The following is a 21,545-nucleotide window of genomic DNA, read 5'->3' as shown; positions in this document are numbered from 1 at the left end:
AACGCAGCGGGATCTTGTGGCATGGGGCCACGTAGCTGGGAATAGACTGGAGGACGGACTTAATGAGAACCTCTCTGCCAGCCTGCGAGAGGGAGAGACCATTCCAGCTCTTAATCTTATCCTAAACACGGTTTCTCACAAACCCAAAAAGCTCCGTCTTCCTCCGACCAGTGAACGCGGGAAGACCCAGGTAACGCTTATGGCACTCCGTCTTCCTAACTCCAAGGATCTGGGCTAAAACCTCACCCTCCTCATCACTGACCTCGGTACCGAAACAGACATCGGACTTTTGAAAGTTCACCATCTGGCCCGAGGCCTCTGAATAAGTCCGTAAAATGTCTGTAACCCTCTCACATTCGTCGGGTATCGCTCGACAGAAGACCAGGCTATCATCCGCGAAAAGAAGGTGAGACACGTGGAGTTCCCGGAATCGGACTCCTAAAAGCGCTCCAACATCCTCGCTAGCTCGGAAGAGGCTCGAGAGACCCTCAGAGCAGAAGAGGAATAAAAAAGGAGAGAGAGGGTCCCCCTGGCGGAAACCCCTGAAGGGGGTCACACTGCCTCGGGTGGAGCCGTTGATGTTGAAAGCAAATCTGACTGAGGTAACACATCTCATGATAAGGTGCACCCACTGTGTGTTGTATCCCAGTCTCAACATCATCGACTCCAGGTAAGCCCACTCAACCCTGTCGAAAGCCTTCGCCATGTCCAGCTTGAGGGACGCACACTTTCCATTTCCAAAGCGTTTCCGCTTCATCGTATGGAGAGCCTCGAATCCAACCATGACATTATCGAAGATTAGTCTACCTCCTACGAAAGCGCTCTGGGACTCAGAAATAGCATCATGCATAGTGATCTTAAGGCGGTTGACCAAGCACTTGGCCACTATCTTATATATCACATTGCACAGGCTAATCGGTCTGAAGTCGTTGACTCGTCTCGGGTCCTCTACTTTGGGGATGAGGGTGACCACAGTATCATTATTGGAGGCCACCTCATCTTCGTCGTTAAGAATCCCAAGGCAGGTCTTCAAGATCGACTCGCCTACAATGTCCCAATATCTCTGGTAGAAAATCGCGGGAAAGCCGTCACTTCCCGGGGCCTTGATCGCATCCATCGAGAAAAGCGCCTTTTTCACTTCCCCTGGCTCAAAAGGGCGCTCCAACTCGGCGTTTAACGCCTCCGAGATCCTAGGATGTACGCCCGCAGAAACTAACCCAATACTCAGCGAGGAAGGCCTCGCCGAGGAGAAAATGTCTCCAAAGTAATCAGAGACGATCCTCTCAATCTCAGAGTCTCCACTGTGCCAAACCCCGTGTTCGTCCTCTAATCCTCTAATGGCGTTCCTCTTCCTCCTAGCAGAAGCCTTGCGGTGAAAAAGCTTCGTATTCTTATCCCCGCACCCCATCCAGGACACTCTGCTCCTCTGTCTCCAGTACTGCTCTTCCCTCTCAACTAGAGCGTCAAGCTGTCTCTCCTCCCGTCTGAAGGACTCCATACAAAAATCCGGGCCCGATCGTCCCGCAAGCTCAACGATCTTCTTCTGCTTCTCAATCTTGTCTCTGATCTCTCTGTTCCTGGCTCCGCCCCAGCGGGAGAGGCTCTGTCTGCACTGACTGATCGCATCAGCTAAGCTCGGATTCTGATCACCACTCTGGCTCGTCCCTCATGCGCTACGGATCCGCTCGTCGCACTCTGGTTCACCTATCCACGACTCCTCAAAGAAGAAACGCCTCAGCCTCCTGCTCCTCCGGCTTTCTCTGGAACCCGCAGTAAGCAGAAGAAGAGGTGTATGGTCCGAACTCCAGAAACTCAAGTGTCGAACAGTGGCCGAAGGGAAGAGATCGCTCCACTTGTGGCTCGCAAGGCATCTATCAAGACGCTCCTCTATATCTCCTCTGCGCCAGTGAAAGGGTCTCCCTCGAAACCTAAGTCGTGGATGTCGCAATCTAAAATCATCTCTCTGAAAGCTGATAACTGGCCGGGGCCTCTATCTCTGCCTCCTCTAATCTCAGAGTTGGAGGCAACTTCGTTCATCTCGCCCCCAACTAACCAAGGACCCGTACAGGAGCTCCGGAGGCGGCGAAGAAGCTCCCAAGTATGCCTCATCTGGGCGCTCACAGGGTCCCCATAAATCCCCACAAATCTCCATCTCACACCTAACTCGCTAACCAGATCTCCCTCAATGTGAAATCTCGAAAAGGTCCCGAGTAGGAATCTCACAGGCTCTTTCCAAAGTAACATCAAGCCTTCACTCCTACCAAGACAGTCCACCGTCATACAACCGTCGAAACCCAATAACACTCTCACCCTTTCAGCCCCCTCTCGCCTTAGTCTAGTCTCTGAAAGAAAAATAAAATCATGACTACGGTCTCGAACGTGAGCGAGGAGGGCTGACCTCGTCCCGGGGTTGCCCAACTCCTGGACGTTCCATATAACGCCTATCATCGCGTTCGGCGGCCCTCGCTCTCGAGGGACGCCGCTCTCTCATCAGAAACTACTAAGGTCGAATCCAGTGAACTAGAAACTCCCAAAGTACGAGTAACAGGTAAAAGGTCTCCCCTCCGTCTATCCCCTAGTTCTTGAGTATCGGAAAATGAGTCTCTATCCCCTAGGGCTGGTGTAGCTGAAAATAAGTCTTTGTGTCCTATATCAAACTGTAATAAAAGAGTATGAGGGGAGATAAGTGGACTTACCGAAGAGTCCGTCGAGGCGTGGTCCCCCGTGCCCGTCCCTCCTACGTCGGCTTCAAGCATACGTGCCATTTTTTAACGTTCCCGATTCTGGTCCTTTCGTTTGACTTTCTCTTTCCTGCTCCGCCTTCGTCCGCCACCGATTTGAGCGCCGCCCCCAGATCGTTGGCAGGGGCCAGGGTGGGCCCGAGAGGGATGTTCTTCCGTCCCCCATTGAGGGCCTCAGGCTGGTCATAATGGGCTTTTGAGGCAGGCCCAGCAGCAAACCCACTAACCCCCTCAAGGTCCTTCCCATTGCTGGTGGGCCTAGTGATAGTCGGCCCAGGAGCAATTTAATTGCCTCCCTCGCCCAAAACCCCCTCAGCCAAAGTGGAAGTGGGTCCATTTTTTAACCTAATACTCGCTCCAAAGCCCTGAGACACGGTGCTTTTTCCCAGAAAATACTTAAAACCCAAAAAAGAAGTCTGCCTTTTGTTAAGAGCATAAGATGAATGTTTACACTTCATAGTATATTCAAATAATATATTGTTTAAATCTAATATTTACCGTCATATGTATATATGATTTTTTTTTATTATGTATAGATCTAATATCTACTCTTTTTTTTTAAAATAATATATATATATATATATATATATGTATATATATATATATATATATATTTAAAGAGAGTGTTCCAAATAGTCCACTAATTTAACTAACATTTTGTTAATCGCGTTTTTGGATTAGCACTAAGAACCGTCCGTAGTTTGATCTAGGGCCAGACCCTATGACCGTACGTAGGTTGGGTTTGGTGAAGTTCTTCTCTTCTCGTCGTGTTCATGTCATTAGGATCTTCGGGTCTCCGGATCCTTGAGTTTTTGGATCTTGGGATCTTTCACGTTCATCGTGTTCTTCGCGTTCTTTATTGAGTTTTTTAGTCTTTATTTCTTTGAGTCTTCAACCCTTTGAATCTTCCACGTTCTCCGTGTTTTTCACGTGTTTGTGTTCTTCGTGTTCATCGTGTTCTTCGGATCTTCAAGTATCCGGGTCTTCGGATCTTCGAGTCCCGGGTCTTTGGATCTTCCACGTTCTTCGTGTTCTTCGCCGGGTCTTCAAATCCTTGCACCTTCACCTAACCATAAGAAAATGTGAATCTAGAGGGACGCAGAGGGTTTTCCCTCGGCGCGTGCTCCGACGCTCAACATTAGTCGTGTTGTATTGTGTTTTTGGTAAACAATTTATACTTGTCTCTATGTTTTCTAGAGAGAGAAAGTGGTGGTGAGATTTTTGTAGAGTTTTGACAAGTTGAGAGAAACTTTCTTTGTGTTGTGAATGAGTGAGGTATTTATAGGGACCAAGGAGTTTGGTGAAAAATACTTGATTAGGTGGTGGAGATGGCCGGGTGGTCTTGGCCGAGTGAAGACGGCCGGGTGGTCTTGGCCGATTGAAGACAACCGGGTGGTCTTGGCCGAGTGAAGACGGCCGGGTGATTTTGGCCGAGTGAAGATGGCCGGGTGGTCTTGGCCGGGTGAAGACAACCGGGTGATTTTGGCCGAGTGAAGATGACCGGGTGGTCTTGGCCGGGTGAAGACAACCGGGTGGTCTTGGCAGGTGAAGATGACCGGGTGGTCTTGGCCGGGTGAAGATGACCGGGTGATTTTGGCCGAGTGAAGATGACCGGGTGGTCTTGGCCGGGTGAAGACAACCGGGTGGTCTTGGCGGGTGAAGATGACCGGGTGGTCTTGGCCGGGTGAAGATGACCGGGTGATTTTGGCCGAGTGAAGATGACCGGGTGGTCTTGGCCGGGTGAAAATGGCCGGGTGATCTTGGCTGAGTGAAGATGGCCGGATGGTCTTCTTTTTTGGCCGACCGGGTGGTCATTTTATTTGGCCGACCGGGTGGTCATTTTTGTGGCTTTGTCTTGAAGATTTGTCAAGAAGTCTAGCTTGAAAACATTCTTTGAGAGTATTTTGAAAGACATTTCATGAGTGTTGACTCGGAACTTGGTGCGTGAGTTTGCTTGTGGGCTTGTGCATTATGTATGGACTTGATGTATCATTTTTTGCTCTCGGGGTGTCGTTTATACGTTGTGAAAACGACGGCATAACATTAACCCCCCAGTTTCTTGTGCGACTTGTCGTGCAAGAAATTTGTCTTGTGTTCCCCGAGAGTTTTGTTGTTGATGTCTTTCTGTTTGCTCTTGTGGCTAAGAGATTTACCTCGTAAAGACGCGCTTTGTGTGGCATGGATTTGTAAAATGTGACCTCGTGGGGTCTGCGTCTCGTTGACGCAAGTCTCAAAAGATTTTGATATCGGAAAGTTGTGTCTCGGAAGACTACGATCTCGGAAGATTGTGTCTCGGAAGACTTCGATCTCGGAAGATTGTGTCTTGGAAGACTTCGATCTCGGATTACTCCGATCTCGGAAGATCGTCCCTCGGAAGGTGTGCATCTCGGAAGATCGTGCCTCGGAAGGGGTGAGTGTCGGAAGACTTAGATCTCGGAAGATCGTGCCTCGGAAGGCTTGAGTCTCGGAACACTTAGATCTCGGAAGATCGTGCCTCGGAAGGCGTGAGTCTCGGAAGACTTTGATCTCGGAAGATCGTGCCTCGAAAAGCGTGAGTCTCGGAAGACTTAGATCTCGGAAGATCGTGCCTCGGAAGGCCTTGAGTCTCGGAAGACTTAGATCTCGGAAGATCGTGCCTCGGAAGGCGTGAGTCTCGGAAGACTTAGATCTCGGAAGATCGTGCCTCGGAAGGCCTTGAGTCTCGGAAGACTTAGATCTCGGAAGATCGTGCCTCGGAAGGCGTGAGTCTCGGAAGACTTAGATCTCGGAAGATCGTGCCTCGGAAGGCGTGAGTCTCGGAAGACTTAGATCTCGGAAGATCGTGCCTCGGAAGGCCTTGAGTCTCGGAAGACTTAGATCTCGGAAGATCATGCCTCGGAAGGCGTGAGTCTCGGAAGACTTAGATCTCGAAAGATTGTGCCTCGGAAGGCGTGTGTCTTGGTCGTATCCATTCTGGGGTCTTACCAGGACGTCTCGGTCGTCGCCGACTTGGGGTCTTTTTTTCTTCGTGCCCGATCGGATCGTCTCGGTCGTATCCGTTCCGGGGTGTTGATTTCATATCTCACCGGGACGTCTCGGCGGGACGTCTCGGTCGCCCTCGACATGGAGTATTTTGTCTTTGTGCCCGGGCGGATCGTCTCGGCCGTATCCATTCCGGGGCCATTGAAGTTTGTTTAGGAAAAGTCTCCAGTCACCAAGGCAAAGACCTTTAATGTAAGACTGGAGGTCCTGGTGGAAAGCTTCCATGGAGAAAGCTTTGGGGTCAATCTTCGTTGTATTGAAAGTTTTTCCGTAGAGGAAAAAAGTTTGCTGGTGAAGAGTTCGTGGTTGTTCTCGGGAACCCCTCCTTCTAGCGCCAAAATGTTAATCGCGTTTTTGGATTAGCACTAAGAACCGTCCGTAGTTTGATCTAGGGCCAGACCCTATGACCGTACGTAGGTTGGGTTTGGTGAAGTTCTTCTCTTCTCGTCGTGTTCATGTCATTAGGATCTTCGGGTCTCCGGATCCTTGAGTTTTTGGATCTTGGGATCTTTCACGTTCATCGTGTTCTTCGCGTTCTTTATTGAGTTTTTTAGTCTTTATTTCTTTGAGTCTTCAACCCTTTGAATCTTCCACGTTCTCCGTGTTTTTCACGTGTTTGTGTTCTTCGTGTTCATCGTGTTCTTCGGATCTTCAAGTGTCCGGGTCTTCGGATCTTCGAGTCCCGGGTCTTTGGATCTTCCACGTTCTTCGTGTTCTTCGCCGGGTCTTCAAATCCTTGCACCTTCACCTAACCATAAGAAAATGTGAATCTAGAGGGACGCAGAGGGTTTTCCCTCGGCGCGTGCTCCGACGCTCAACATTAGTCGTGTTGTATTGTGTTTTTGGTAAACAATTTATACTTGTCTCTATGTTTTCTAGAGAGAGAAAGTGGTGGTGAGATTTTTGTAGAGTTTTGACAAGTTGAGAGAAACTTTCTTTGTGTTGTGAATGAGTGAGGTATTTATAGGGACCAAGGAGTTTGGTGAAAAATACTTGATTAGGTGGTGGAGATGGCCGGGTGGTCTTGGCCGAGTGAAGACGGCCGGGTGGTCTTGGCCGATTGAAGACAACCGGGTGGTCTTGGCCGAGTGAAGACGGCCGGGTGATTTTGGCCGAGTGAAGATGGCCGGGTGGTCTTGGCCGGGTGAAGACAACCGGGTGATTTTGGCCGAGTGAAGATGACCGGGTGGTCTTGGCCGGGTGAAGACAACCGGGTGGTCTTGGCAGGTGAAGATGACCGGGTGGTCTTGGCCGGGTGAAGATGACCGGGTGATTTTGGCCGAGTGAAGATGACCGGGTGGTCTTGGCCGGGTGAAGACAACCGGGTGGTCTTGGCGGGTGAAGATGACCGGGTGGTCTTGGCCGGGTGAAGATGACCGGGTGATTTTGGCCGAGTGAAGATGACCGGGTGGTCTTGGCCGGGTGAAAATGGCCGGGTGATCTTGGCTGAGTGAAGATGGCCGGATGGTCTTCTTTTTTGGCCGACCGGGTGGTCATTTTATTTGGCCGACCGGGTGGTCATTTTTGTGGCTTTGTCTTGAAGATTTGTCAAGAAGTCTAGCTTGAAAACATTCTTTGAGAGTATTTTGAAAGACATTTCATGAGTGTTGACTCGGAACTTGGTGCGTGAGTTTGCTTGTGGGCTTGTGCATTATGTATGGACTTGATGTATCATTTTTTGCTCTCGGGGTGTCGTTTATACGTTGTGAAAACGACGGCATAACATTAACCCCCCAGTTTCTTGTGCGACTTGTCGTGCAAGAAATTTGTCTTGTGTTCCCCGAGAGTTTTGTTGTTGATGTCTTTCTGTTTGCTCTTGTGGCTAAGAGATTTACCTCGTAAAGACGCGCTTTGTGTGGCATGGATTTGTAAAATGTGACCTCGTGGGGTCTGCGTCTCGTTGACGCAAGTCTCAAAAGATTTTGATATCGGAAAGTTGTGTCTCGGAAGACTACGATCTCGGAAGATTGTGTCTCGGAAGACTTCGATCTCGGAAGATTGTGTCTTGGAAGACTTCGATCTCGGATTACTCCGATCTCGGAAGATCGTCCCTCGGAAGGTGTGCATCTCGGAAGATCGTGCCTCGGAAGGGGTGAGTGTCGGAAGACTTAGATCTCGGAAGATCGTGCCTCGGAAGGCTTGAGTCTCGGAACACTTAGATCTCGGAAGATCGTGCCTCGGAAGGCGTGAGTCTCGGAAGACTTTGATCTCGGAAGATCGTGCCTCGAAAAGCGTGAGTCTCGGAAGACTTAGATCTCGGAAGATCGTGCCTCGGAAGGCCTTGAGTCTCGGAAGACTTAGATCTCGGAAGATCGTGCCTCGGAAGGCGTGAGTCTCGGAAGACTTAGATCTCGGAAGATCGTGCCTCGGAAGGCCTTGAGTCTCGGAAGACTTAGATCTCGGAAGATCGTGCCTCGGAAGGCGTGAGTCTCGGAAGACTTAGATCTCGGAAGATCGTGCCTCGGAAGGCGTGAGTCTCGGAAGACTTAGATCTCGGAAGATCGTGCCTCGGAAGGCCTTGAGTCTCGGAAGACTTAGATCTCGGAAGATCATGCCTCGGAAGGCGTGAGTCTCGGAAGACTTAGATCTCGAAAGATTGTGCCTCGGAAGGCGTGTGTCTTGGTCGTATCCATTCTGGGGTCTTACCAGGACGTCTCGGTCGTCGCCGACTTGGGGTCTTTTTTTCTTCGTGCCCGATCGGATCGTCTCGGTCGTATCCGTTCCGGGGTGTTGATTTCATATCTCACCGGGACGTCTCGGCGGGACGTCTCGGTCGCCCTCGACATGGAGTATTTTGTCTTTGTGCCCGGGCGGATCGTCTCGGCCGTATCCATTCCGGGGCCATTGAAGTTTGTTTAGGAAAAGTCTCCAGTCACCAAGGCAAAGACCTTTGATGTAAGACTGGAGGTCCTGGTGGAAAGCTTCCATGGAGAAAGCTTTGGGGTCAATCTTCGTTGTATTGAAAGTTTTTCCGTAGAGGAAAAAAGTTTGCTGGTGAAGAGTTCGTGGTTGTTCTCGGGAACCCCTCCTTCTAGCGCCAAAATGTTAATCGCGTTTTTGGATTAGCACTAAGAACCGTCCGTAGTTTGATCTAGGGCCAGACCCTATGACCGTACGTAGGTTGGGTTTGGTGAAGTTCTTCTCTTCTCGTCGTGTTCATGTCATTAGGATCTTCGGGTCTCCGGATCCTTGAGTTTTTGGATCTTGGGATCTTTCACGTTCATCGTGTTCTTCGCGTTCTTTATTGAGTTTTTTAGTCTTTATTTCTTTGAGTCTTCAACCCTTTGAATCTTCCACGTTCTCCGTGTTTTTCACGTGTTTGTGTTCTTCGTGTTCATCGTGTTCTTCGGATCTTCAAGTGTCCGGGTCTTCGGATCTTCGAGTCCCGGGTCTTTGGATCTTCCACGTTCTTCGTGTTCTTCGCCGGGTCTTCAAATCCTTGCACCTTTACCTAACCATAAGAAAATGTGAATCTAGAGGGACGCAGAGGGTTTTCCCTCGGCGCGTGCTCCGACGCTCAACATTAGTCGTGTTGTATTGTGTTTTTGGTAAACAATTTATACTTGTCTCTATGTTTTCTAGAGAGAGAAAGTGGTGGTGAGATTTTTGTAGAGTTTTGACAAGTTGAGAGAAACTTTCTTTGTGTTGTGAATGAGTGAGGTATTTATAGGGACCAAGGAGTTTGGTGAAAAATACTTGATTAGGTGGTGGAGATGGCCGGGTGGTCTTGGCCGAGTGAAGACGGCCGGGTGGTCTTGGCCGATTGAAGACAACCGGGTGGTCTTGGCCGAGTGAAGACGGCCGGGTGATTTTGGCCGAGTGAAGATGGCCGGGTGGTCTTGGCCGGGTGAAGACAACCGGGTGATTTTGGCCGAGTGAAGATGACCGGGTGGTCTTGGCCGGGTGAAGACAACCGGGTGGTCTTGGCAGGTGAAGATGACCGGGTGGTCTTGGCCGGGTGAAGATGACCGGGTGATTTTGGCCGAGTGAAGATGACCGGGTGGTCTTGGCCGGGTGAAGACAACCGGGTGGTCTTGGCGGGTGAAGATGACCGGGTGGTCTTGGCCGGGTGAAGATGACCGGGTGATTTTGGCCGAGTGAAGATGACCGGGTGGTCTTGGCCGGGTGAAAATGGCCGGGTGATCTTGGCTGAGTGAAGATGGCCGGATGGTCTTCTTTTTTGGCCGACCGGGTGGTCATTTTATTTGGCCGACCGGGTGGTCATTTTTGTGGCTTTGTCTTGAAGATTTGTCAAGAAGTCTAGCTTGAAAACATTCTTTGAGAGTATTTTGAAAGACATTTCATGAGTGTTGACTCGGAACTTGGTGCGTGAGTTTGCTTGTGGGCTTGTGCATTATGTATGGACTTGATGTATCATTTTTTGCTCTCGGGGTGTCGTTTTTACGTTGTGAAAACGACGGCATAACATTAACCTCCCAGTTTCTTGTGCGACTTGTCGTGCAAGAAATTTGTCTTGTGTTCCCCGAGAGTTTTGTTGTTGATGTCTTTCTGTTTGCTCTTGTGGCTAAGAGATTTACCTCGTAAAGACGCGCTTTGTGTGGCATGGATTTGTAAAATGTGACCTCGTGGGGTCTGCGTCTCGTTGACGCAAGTCTCAAAAGATTTTGATATCGGAAAGTTGTGTCTCGGAAGACTACGATCTCGGAAGATTGTGTCTCGGAAGACTTCGATCTCGGAAGATTGTGTCTTGGAAGACTTCGATCTCGGATTACTCCGATCTCGGAAGATCGTCCCTCGGAAGGTGTGCATCTCGGAAGATCGTGCCTCGGAAGGGGTGAGTGTCGGAAGACTTAGATCTCGGAAGATCGTGCCTCGGAAGGCTTGAGTCTCGGAACACTTAGATCTCGGAAGATCGTGCCTCGGAAGGCGTGAGTCTCGGAAGACTTTGATCTCGGAAGATCGTGCCTCGAAAAGCGTGAGTCTCGGAAGACTTAGATCTCGGAAGATCGTGCCTCGGAAGGCCTTGAGTCTCGGAAGACTTAGATCTCGGAAGATCGTGCCTCGGAAGGCGTGAGTTTCGGAAGACTTAGATCTCGGAAGATCGTGCCTCGGAAGGCCTTGAGTCTCGGAAGACTTAGATCTCGGAAGATCGTGCCTCGGAAGGCGTGAGTCTCGGAAGACTTAGATCTCGGAAGATCGTGCCTCGGAAGGCGTGAGTCTCGGAAGACTTAGATCTCGGAAGATCGTGCCTCGGAAGGCCTTGAGTCTCGGAAGACTTAGATCTCGGAAGATCATGCCTCGGAAGGCGTGAGTCTCGGAAGACTTAGATCTCGAAAGATTGTGCCTCGGAAGGCGTGTGTCTTGGTCGTATCCATTCTGGGGTCTTACCAGGACGTCTCGGTCGTCGCCGACTTGGGGTCTTTTTTTCTTCGTGCCCGATCGGATCGTCTCGGTCGTATCCGTTCCGGGGTGTTGATTTCATATCTCACCGGGACGTCTCGGCGGGACGTCTCGGTCGCCCTCGACATGGAGTATTTTGTCTTTGTGCCCGGGCGGATCGTCTCGGCCGTATCCATTCCGGGGCCATTGAAGTTTGTTTAGGAAAAGTCTCCAGTCACCAAGGCAAAGACCTTTGATGTAAGACTGGAGGTCCTGGTGGAAAGCTTCCATGGAGAAAGCTTTGGGGTCAATCTTCGTTGTATTGAAAGTTTTTCCGTAGAGGAAAAAAGTTTGCTGGTGAAGAGTTCGTGGTTGTTCTCGGGAACCCCTCCTTCTAGCGCCAAAATGTTAATCGCGTTTTTGGATTAGCACTAAGAACCGTCCGTAGTTTGATCTAGGGCCAGACCCTATGACCGTACGTAGGTTGGGTTTGGTGAAGTTCTTCTCTTCTCGTCGTGTTCATGTCATTAGGATCTTCGGGTCTCCGGATCCTTGAGTTTTTGGATCTTGGGATCTTTCACGTTCATCGTGTTCTTCGCGTTCTTTATTGAGTTTTTTAGTCTTTATTTCTTTGAGTCTTCAACCCTTTGAATCTTCCACGTTCTCCGTGTTTTTCACGTGTTTGTGTTCTTCGTGTTCTTCGGATCTTCAAGTGTCCGGGTCTTCGGATCTTCGAGTCCCGGGTCTTTGGATCTTCCACGTTCTTCGTGTTCTTCGCCGGGTCTTCAAATCCTTGCACCTTCACCTAACCATAAGAAAATGTGAATCTAGAGGGACGCAGAGGGTTTTCCCTCGGCGCGTGCTCCGACGCTCAACATTAGTCGTGTTGTATTGTGTTTTTGGTAAACAATTTATACTTGTCTCTATGTTTTCTAGAGAGAGAAAGTGGTGGTGAGATTTTTGTAGAGTTTTGACAAGTTGAGAGAAACTTTCTTTGTGTTGTGAATGAGTGAGGTATTTATAGGGACCAAGGAGTTTGGTGAAAAATACTTGATTAGGTGGTGGAGATGGCCGGGTGGTCTTGGCCGAGTGAAGACGGCCGGGTGGTCTTGGCCGATTGAAGACAACCGGGTGGTCTTGGCCGAGTGAAGACGGCCGGGTGATTTTGGCCGAGTGAAGATGGCCGGGTGGTCTTGGCCGGGTGAAGACAACCGGGTGATTTTGGCCGAGTGAAGATGACCGGGTGGTCTTGGCCGGGTGAAGACAACCGGGTGGTCTTGGCAGGTGAAGATGACCGGGTGGTCTTGGCCGGGTGAAGATGACCGGGTGATTTTGGCCGAGTGAAGATGACCGGGTGGTCTTGGCCGGGTGAAGACAACCGGGTGGTCTTGGCGGGTGAAGATGACCGGGTGGTCTTGGCCGGGTGAAGATGACCGGGTGATTTTGGCCGAGTGAAGATGACCGGGTGGTCTTGGCCGGGTGAAAATGGCCGGGTGATCTTGGCTGAGTGAAGATGGCCGGATGGTCTTCTTTTTTGGCCGACCGGGTGGTCATTTTATTTGGCCGACCGGGTGGTCATTTTTGTGGCTTTGTCTTGAAGATTTGTCAAGAAGTCTAGCTTGAAAACATTCTTTGAGAGTATTTTGAAAGACATTTCATGAGTGTTGACTCGGAACTTGGTGCGTGAGTTTGCTTGTGGGCTTGTGCATTATGTATGGACTTGATGTATCATTTTTTGCTCTCGGGGTGTCGTTTTTACGTTGTGAAAACGACGGCATAACACATTTTATTTTAGTATTTAAATATTAAAAATACAACTTATATGACGTATAGGTACTATTTGATATTTAAATTATAATTTAACTACAAGCTATAATTAATCTTATTGTGAAAATACGTTAAATCATTTTTAAAATTTAAATTAGAAAATATCAATAATTTTTCAAAGTAGAATTGTTTCAACTAGCTAATCTTTTAGCTTCTTCTTTTAAATTAATAAAATAGCCTACTAAATCGAAGTAAATTAAATGAACTAAACTGGTTAATTTAATTTACTTCGGCATAATGAATTATTTTCTTAATAAAATGAAACTTTGACTAGTTTTTAAATGAGGGTGAGCTATTGATGTAGCGAGAGGTTACCGGAAAAATGAAAACGCAAAGTTTTTGCAACAATGATGTTGACTTTTTTTCTATTAATCAAAGCCAGCTGAAAAATAAAACTCCAATGCCTCCAATATATATAGAGATCGAGCAAGGAGAGAGAAGAAAAGATGAAGTCCAAAAAGGAAACAAATCAACAAGATCGAGAAACAAATAACTAAATTAAAGAAGGCAAACAAAAGCTGGCCATAAATGCTAATTATTCGTTCATAATGGTGCAAGAATCTCGGAAAATTTTCATGCACGTATTATTTTCCGTTGCGACGGTCCCACATCTCCATGATCGCTAGCTCTAACCCTAGCGCGCCATCAGCTATTGGACTACTGACTTAATTGTCATTTTTGTTAAAGAGTTTATGGACAAAAAAATTAAGAAAAGTTTAGGGCTGAATGAAAAGACAAAGGATTGAATCAAGGGAAAGTATACTTCATAATTTCAAGCTCAGTTCTTATTAGGTACACAGAGAAAGCGACAATCAGAATGGACAGACAATCCGGGTTCCACGACGACCACATGTGCCGAAAACCTTTGAGAACTAACCAATGCCAGTTGACAATCTCTCTCTCTCTCTCTCTCTCTCTCTCTCTCTCTCTCTCTCTCTCTCTCTTTCTCTCAAGACACACACACACACAATTACTGTCGGTTTACAGAAATAATTCGTAAAAAATTAAAAGTAACATAAAATTGGTTATTGTGACTTATTCCGATTCTTTTGATTGCATGTAAAAAGAAAAATTATTTCTATTTTTATCGTCAGTAATAATATAGTAAAACTATAGCTTTCCAAGTGGATACGCGTTGAATTCAAGCAAAGCAAGTATCTAACCAACATATCACAACCAGAAAACGTCCCATAAACGATCAATTGCTTTATATTTTTTATACGTTCACAAATGTGTGAACTGATAAGTGATAACCCCTCATAATCCATTTCATTTTCTTGGAAAGATAAACCATATAAACTCTACCAATCACTATAACATAGAAAGAGCATAAAAATCAATTAAGATGATCACGATCAAACACTTGAACCGAAACCTTAGGCGACAATTGCTACGTCGACTCTGCGTCTTTCGAAGTCGATGTAGGTCTCACAGCTGGCTGTCCAATGGCGAGCCCTGAGAATTCTCAACCTCACATGCTCCGGTAGCCTCAGCGTGTACCGGTCAACATCGCTATGATCGCGATCGTCTTCCTCATCTAATCTCGGCCGCACTATCGAATGTCCTGTTGAATGTGACCTCGTGAATCGCTCCCCGCCCCTCGCTGCCACAGCTGCCCTCCTCTCGTCCGTGTTACACACCCTAACTCTAGGGTTCCTTCCTCGACGTTGAAATTTACGTCGGTATTCCTCAAAACGACGTTTGATTGTGTCATTTTCGGAATTACTTTCGTCGATGAGGTCATCTTTAATGTCGACTGTGACTTCGCTAGTTGGAGATCCGGCCCCAGCGATAGAATTTGGAGGGTTGTCTGGAGACTTGGCGGGGAAGTCAATGCCGGGAGACTCGAGGTCCCGACGACAAACTGGACAGGTCCTATGTGACTCGAGCCAGAGGTCCACGCATTCTTGATGGAACACGTGATAGCAAACGGTGAGGAGGCGGAGAACACTGTCGTCGTGGAATTCTGTGAGACAGATGGCGCATTCTAAGCCGTATTTTTCCTTTCTGGCGTCTTTAACAGACGAGTAAAGGAACGTCGGAAGCAATTTTATCAGAGCTGGATTCAAGCCGGAGTGGGGTGGAATTCCACCGGAGTCGCCTCCAGGCACCAGGTGGCCCCCGGAGGGGCTCCGACGGAGGTTCCACGTGTGACAAACTGCCTCCATGATGCACCGACAAAAGTAGATCGAGAAGAATCCGAGGAGGAAGAAAATGAGTAGGACGACAGTTAAGACGACTGTTATAGGAGGGGAGTGAAGGGCAGGGCCAGAGGACGAGGATGGGTTGTAATTCACCGTCGTGGGCGACATTGATCAATTATGTAAGCTCCGCCGAGTCTAGAAAACTTTTTGACTTTTTGCATGGACATAAACTAGGGTAAATATAGAAGAGAGAAAAGGGAAAGCAAAAACCAACAAAGTGCGGTAGTGCTTGTGTGCATAGCTTTACTTAGAAATAAGTACGACAATATCTTTTAGAAGGGCATGATACCCTATTGTCGATTGAGTTCTGGTTTATTATCTCGGACGCTTTCTTTTGTTTGAATTTTAAGACTTGAATTGTAATTATTTGGGTTTGTAGAGAGTCATTAGGGAGAGAGGAACAAGGAGAGATTGGCCAAGTGGGAGTCTTTGGTAAGAATTGCAAAGCGATTGAGCGAGTCGTTAGAAGTGAGAAGTATTAGGATGTCCTGTCTGTCTTGTACATTTTACAGATTTCAATGCTTTCCTAATGTTCTCCAAGTACAACTTCGTTGCAATAAATAAGACTATTTATACCTACATTTCGGGAACCCTCGTCAAATTCGTCCCTCAACTTTTTCTATAAACAATTGGAGTTTACCACTATTTTTTTAAAATATATAAATAATGTATAATAATAATAATTTATTGGCAGGCTCACTTTCCTTTTTAATTGACATCTATGGTTCATTTTAAGGTCGCAGACAACTTCAAATTATGCATAGAAAGATAATTTTTTTTCCTTCATTTTTTAGTTAAATTCCTTTGTATATTGAGACCAAGTTATATGATGACGATTTTATGCACTAGAATTATTAACAGATGACTCTTCTGTCAAAGCATTTACCGAAGCTAATAACACAGACTTGCATATAAATAAACATTCACAACCACTGCAAATTTACACTATCCACTTGAGAAACAAGATGAAAAACTCTTGCTTCAAGACTAAAATAACAAAAAATAAAAATTAAAATAAAATAAAAACGCTACAAGTTACATGTTCGATCATATCGTACAGAAGATGTCAATGGCGAGGCAGGGTTATGGTCGTCGTCGTGATCGTCGTCCTTTTTCTCATATTCAGAGGTCAGAGATGTTACGAATTGTCTCTATTCAAAATCGTCGATCCAATCGCCGTATATCCGACTAATTTTGTCGGGACCTTTCCACTTCTGATGAGCTCTCTGACTCTGCCTCTGAATCACCATCGACGATCTCTGGGACGGAACTCCTATGTGATACACGTCCGAGAGCAGCGGCGCCGCCGCTGCCGGATCAGCCGAGCTTTTCGCCGGAGCTCCGGCGCCGCCCTGCTTGTTTTCCGCCGGAACCGAAGACGAATCCCTGCCATCTGTCTCCACTAGACCGCCACCGTACCGGTGTAACTCTGCAACAAAATTCACACAGATTTTTCAAATTCTATTAGGCTGAAAAAAAAACATTGACCTAGTCCTGCCCTGAGACCTACCTTGAGAAAAACGACTTACCTTAGCATACAAGGAACAGGATTCTGAAACTTAAAAACGGATTAAATACGTATGATTGCATTTCATATTAGGAAAGCTTTTCGATGTTCCAAAATAAAGATAACTCATCAACTTTCTACTTCTACTCGACATGATATCATCCACACCCTCATGTTTTACCATAATGCCTCATTCATTACATGACATAATTCAGACAGATTTTTTAATTCTATTTAATCTGATGAAAGTATCAAGCTAGTCCTGGCCTGAGACCCATCTTAATAAAAATGACTTACCTTAGCATACAAGGAATCTGATATTGAAACTTAGAAACGGGTTTGACACGAATGACCGCTTTTCATATCAGGAAAGCTTTTCGATGTTCCAAAATCATTATTATTAAACTTCGCTCAAACAAACAGCCCATAGTATAAAGACAGACTCTCATCAACTTCCTATTCAACTCCTACTCCTCAACATGATCTCGTCTCAGTTTGTACTTAAACATCATCCACAATCCTAATAAACATTAACCAAAATCAGGACACGGATATAAACCATTTTTTTTTTAAAAAGCAAGAGAGAGAGAGAGAGACCTGTTTGGCCGTGAGCGAAATGGCACTTGGTCCCGAAAGGGCAATAACCCGTCAACTCCCATTTGTTGCAGATCCTCGTCTTCCAGTTCGACGGCTTCAACACCGTTCCCGTTCCTGTTCCCGTCCCCGTCCCCGTCCCGACCCCACCGCCGCCCGCCACCACCACCACCGCCGACCCGCCTCCGTTCCCACCGCTCCCACCACCGCCGCCGCCATAACCGCCACCGGGGCCCAAGCTGATCGCAACGCTCTCGCGATTCTTGGACTGCTCGTCGTGAAGGAAAGTGCAGTTGTCTCCGTACGGACACCCCTCGTCGGTGTAGAATTTCTTGCAGTGGCGGCCTTTGTACGACCTCGGCGTCTCCGCCACGAACCCCACCGACGACGGGATCTGAAACTCCTCCCTCTGCGCCTCCGGCGCCGGCGGCGGAGGGGACGGCGAGTTCGGGCCGGACTTGTCGTCGGAGCCGCCGTGGGAGGCCACGATCTCCTGCCAGTTCGGCGGCGGCTGCCGGAGCTCCTCGATGCTGTGGGCGAAGTTGCAGTTGGTCACGTAAGGGCAGGTCCCGGCGCGGAATTTGCAGCAGAGCTTCGTCTTGAAGAACATCTTCCCGATCGCCTTCGACCGGTGGTCCTGTGCCTGAGTCTGAGTCTGAGAGCTTTTCGGCTTCTTGTTCGGAGGCAAGTCCCAAGCTCTGTACTCGTCTTCCGTTGCCCACACGGACTGGTCGTTCGACCAATTCTCCGTCGTGTTGATCACCTGGACCACGTTCTCGCGGCCGTACTCCATTGTCGGGAGAGATTATTGAAAGCGAAACCCTAGCGAAACTATGGGGGGAAAATGGAAATGAATTTAGTCTGTTGAGTTTTCGGAGGAGGATGAAGTAATGGGTAATCGCGAGCCTGGATTTTCTACGGACTCTGTATCGTTTACGACAGAGCGCAGATCAAGACAGGAAATTTGAAGATGAAGTTACCGTTTTGGGGTTTGGGCTGGATTCGGATCTACGGCGTGAGAGTGCGACGAACATCTGAGAATTGTTGGGTGTTCATGGTGATTGTGGTACATCAACAACAATGGAAAGGAATCGAGGCTTTCACATTGATGATAAGATTAAATTTTTAGGACATTTTTTTAGTTATATTTGATTGGTGATTTTTGGGATATTTATTGGAGAGATAGATTTGGTTCAGTGGGTAAGAAAGAAGAAGTGATAACTGGTAAGAGAGAGAGAGAGAGAGAGAGAGAGAGAGTACCAAAACAAGGAAAAGTAGACTTTCAAAACCTTTCACATCATGAATTGGGGATAAAAACGTGAGTTTTAGTTTAATCAGTTTCTGTGTCTGTATGTGTGTGTGGGTGTTGTTCGTTTCAACTTTTTATTTATTTCTATTCATTATAATAATGAAAATAAATAGATAGAGCAATCCTGTTGATCATCAATGGTGAGGGTGATGATTCATCATATTATTGGTAATTAATAAAAATACAATATGATTAAAAAGTAGTTAAGAGGGTCCCACTCTTACAAATCACATCGTAGGTTGTAGCTAAATTAAATTACTATTGGTGATCAATAAATTAAATTAAATTACTATTGGGTACAGTTATTATAATGACTCATTCCCGTCAACAAAACAATAACTTCCTATATTTAAATAAATTGCAATTTAGGTTAATTCGATGAATAACAACTTAATAAAGTACTCAATGACATAGTAATATATGTATCATATTATACTGTTTTATTTATAGAGTCTCGTGAAGTATTAACTTTGTATTAATCGTTGGAGAGCAGATCACAAAAGAGAACGCCGTGGTGGTGGTATATTGGTTGGTAGTTTTGTAAGCATGTGTCAGAAAATATGTAATTTGTTAGAGAGAAGTAGAGAACATTAATAGTACCATTTCCATCCCCTAAACAAAAATAAACTATTGTTCTTTCAAATGTTCTAACTACTAAGTTGCAACTGCCATAAGCCATTGAGATAAATACCATTTCTGCTAATGAATTCAGGTTTCATTAAAAAAAAAAAAAAAAAAAAAAAAAAACAGCGCTTTGTCATTAGGAAAATGGCATATCAACTAATAGAAATTCGATACTTTGGACTAAAATAAGTCAAATTATATTTTTTAATACTTCTACTAGTAACCGTAGATTTATATATTTATAATTGTTGTTATTTGTACACTTATAAGCCTACAGTTTATAACAACTGTATTTTTTCATGTTTACAATTATTAATAAAAGTATCCAAAAATATTGTTTGATTTATTTTGGTCTAAAATATCAACAATCAAAAGACGTGGGGCGATCTTATAAAAAAAAAAAGACATGGGCCCATTAATGATAATGGGCTTATGTGGAGGGGCCTGGTTTGGTAAGCCCAGACTCCAAATTGAGACCGCATCGCACCTACTATACTATCTATCAGATTGATGGGATTTTTTTTATTGAGTTTAGGGGGGGGGGGGGGGGGGGGGGGGGGGGGGGGTTATTAAGTAGTCCTCACGATGAAGACTATATACATAGACAACAATGATAAGTGTGTTTTGTACATAATGTGCTTTTAGTTTGAGTTGAAGCAAATTCTTAAGTGTTTTGATAATTTTTATTTGATTTCATAGATTTTTAATGAGCTACAAGTGTTTTGAGAGCAATGGAGCAATTTTAAAGTGATTCCAAGATTTTTTTTTTTTTTTTTACAAAATTTAGGGCGAAACAAAAAAAAATGACGTTTTATTTCACATGATTTTGGTACTTTTAATTGATGATTTTTTATGATTCATTTTGAGCCATGTATCGAGCTTTCTCTTTACTTTTCAATGTATACATATATATTTGCGAAAATCGAACATCGAAACAAAAAGTTACGGCTGATTCAAAATTATTCTGCAGTGGCATAAAACTCATTGCGCCGTTCTCTCTTATACTGCAATGCGCTCGCGTCAAGAGTGAGACTGTGCAAGTTTCATTAAGTTCAGATACCTCTAAACATTACTGTAAACCATAAGTATGCAAGTTTCATTAGGATTATATAATTGCTTGTTTGTTTCATTCTTATGGTTGCTTGTTGTTTCATTCTTATGGTTGCTTGTTTAGAATTTTGCTTAATACTTTCTCACGATTGATTACTATTAGAATTGTTATTTAGGATAGTTTGATAATCGACATATAGTAATTTATCGTACTCATATTTGAATCATCATTATTGACCTAGGTGTTGGGTATTTTAATTTATTATCTTAGCTCATTAAAAATGCCATAAAAAATTACCGTGTTTAAGAAGAAAAGGTGAATTCATTACAATTTATCATTCTAAACACTATTTGCTCCTAGGTTGTTACACCCCGAAAATGAGGTATGAACTAAATGAAGATAAGTGTTATTAAACATACTTTATTAAACACTAAACGAGTAACTAAACATCCCACAGTGCATACTCAATTATTTACTTTACAGATCCAAAGATAAACAAAACAGAACGCGAAAATATAAACAAACTTTTTTAAACAAAAGCTTATATACAGACCTGCTAGACAACGAAACCGAAACTTCAAAAAAAACTCCACGACGCTAAACTCCGAGGTCGTCCTAACTCTTCTTCTATTTTCCTGATTATAAGAAAAATTTGAGGAAAATAAAGGTGAGTCTGAGGCCTAGTAGGTGTTATAGTAATGGTTTGAGTAAAAAGATTTTTTTTAAAATAATACTTTACCTTATAATAATAATATTCTTGTCATGTGTAAATCACCATACACGTACAAGTATAAGTTGCAGAAATGTAAATTGCAGGAATATAAATGACAGAAATTTAAATGTGTCTCTAGATACATCTAAACGTGTACTATTTCTTGAGCCGCCCTGCCAACTTAACCCGTGGCAGACCTCTGATCAGAGCAAGGTACACTCTCCGCACCATATAAGTGTGTATGTGAATCTGGTTTATCTAGGATATACGAAACGTTTTCTTTCGCAAATACGGGATATATGTATAATATCAAAAATATTCTCAACTTCATAATCGGATATTCCGAGTTGAAGTTCCGCCACATTTAAAAACGATATTTGGGCTTTGTTGCATGTCTGCAACCATTTTCATTTCGAAAATAATATATACTTTAGGCCAAACCATAAAATCAAGATAGAAGGGTTATACTAACCTACTTCGAGATTAAACGTCTATACCGCTCGTCCACGAGACCAGAACTTTTACACTCATTTTCAAGTGGATGAGATCGGTCGAATGGAATTCTTTCCATACCAAAGAATTCTGACTATTACTACGACCCGGAAAGAGGGCTAT

At 45.4% G+C, this 21,545-nt stretch overlaps 2 protein-coding genes across 2 annotated transcripts; both read right to left on the bottom strand.

Annotated features, from left to right (window-relative positions):
• Window positions 1-14,305: 14,305 nt before the first annotated feature.
• On the bottom strand, window positions 14,306-15,241 carry LOC149404782 (RING-H2 finger protein ATL29-like). Its single transcript, XM_089607671.1, has one exon. It carries the CDS (start codon window positions 15,239-15,241, stop codon window positions 14,306-14,308), a length of 936 nt encoding a protein of 311 aa, XP_089463797.1.
• Window positions 15,242-16,025: 784 nt separating this feature from the next.
• On the bottom strand, window positions 16,026-18,532 carry LOC149404781 (Zinc finger (CCCH-type) family protein). The gene is made up of 2 exons (XM_089606808.1): window positions 17,238-18,532; window positions 16,026-16,562 (listed from the first exon to the last, which is right to left on the bottom strand). Exons 1-2 carry the CDS (start codon window positions 18,025-18,027, stop codon window positions 16,285-16,287), a joined length of 1,068 nt encoding a protein of 355 aa, XP_089462934.1. The 5' UTR covers window positions 18,028-18,532; the 3' UTR covers window positions 16,026-16,284.
• Between the last annotated feature and the right edge of the window lie 3,013 nt (window positions 18,533-21,545).

The sequence above is a fragment of the Urtica dioica genome, chromosome 2, assembly GCF_054948205.1.
Source record: "Urtica dioica subsp. dioica isolate 48M chromosome 2, U.dioica_male_clone48M_v1_H2, whole genome shotgun sequence".
NCBI lineage: Eukaryota > Viridiplantae > Streptophyta > Magnoliopsida > Rosales > Urticaceae > Urtica > Urtica dioica.
This window is presented reverse-complemented; position numbering and strand designations above follow the sequence as displayed.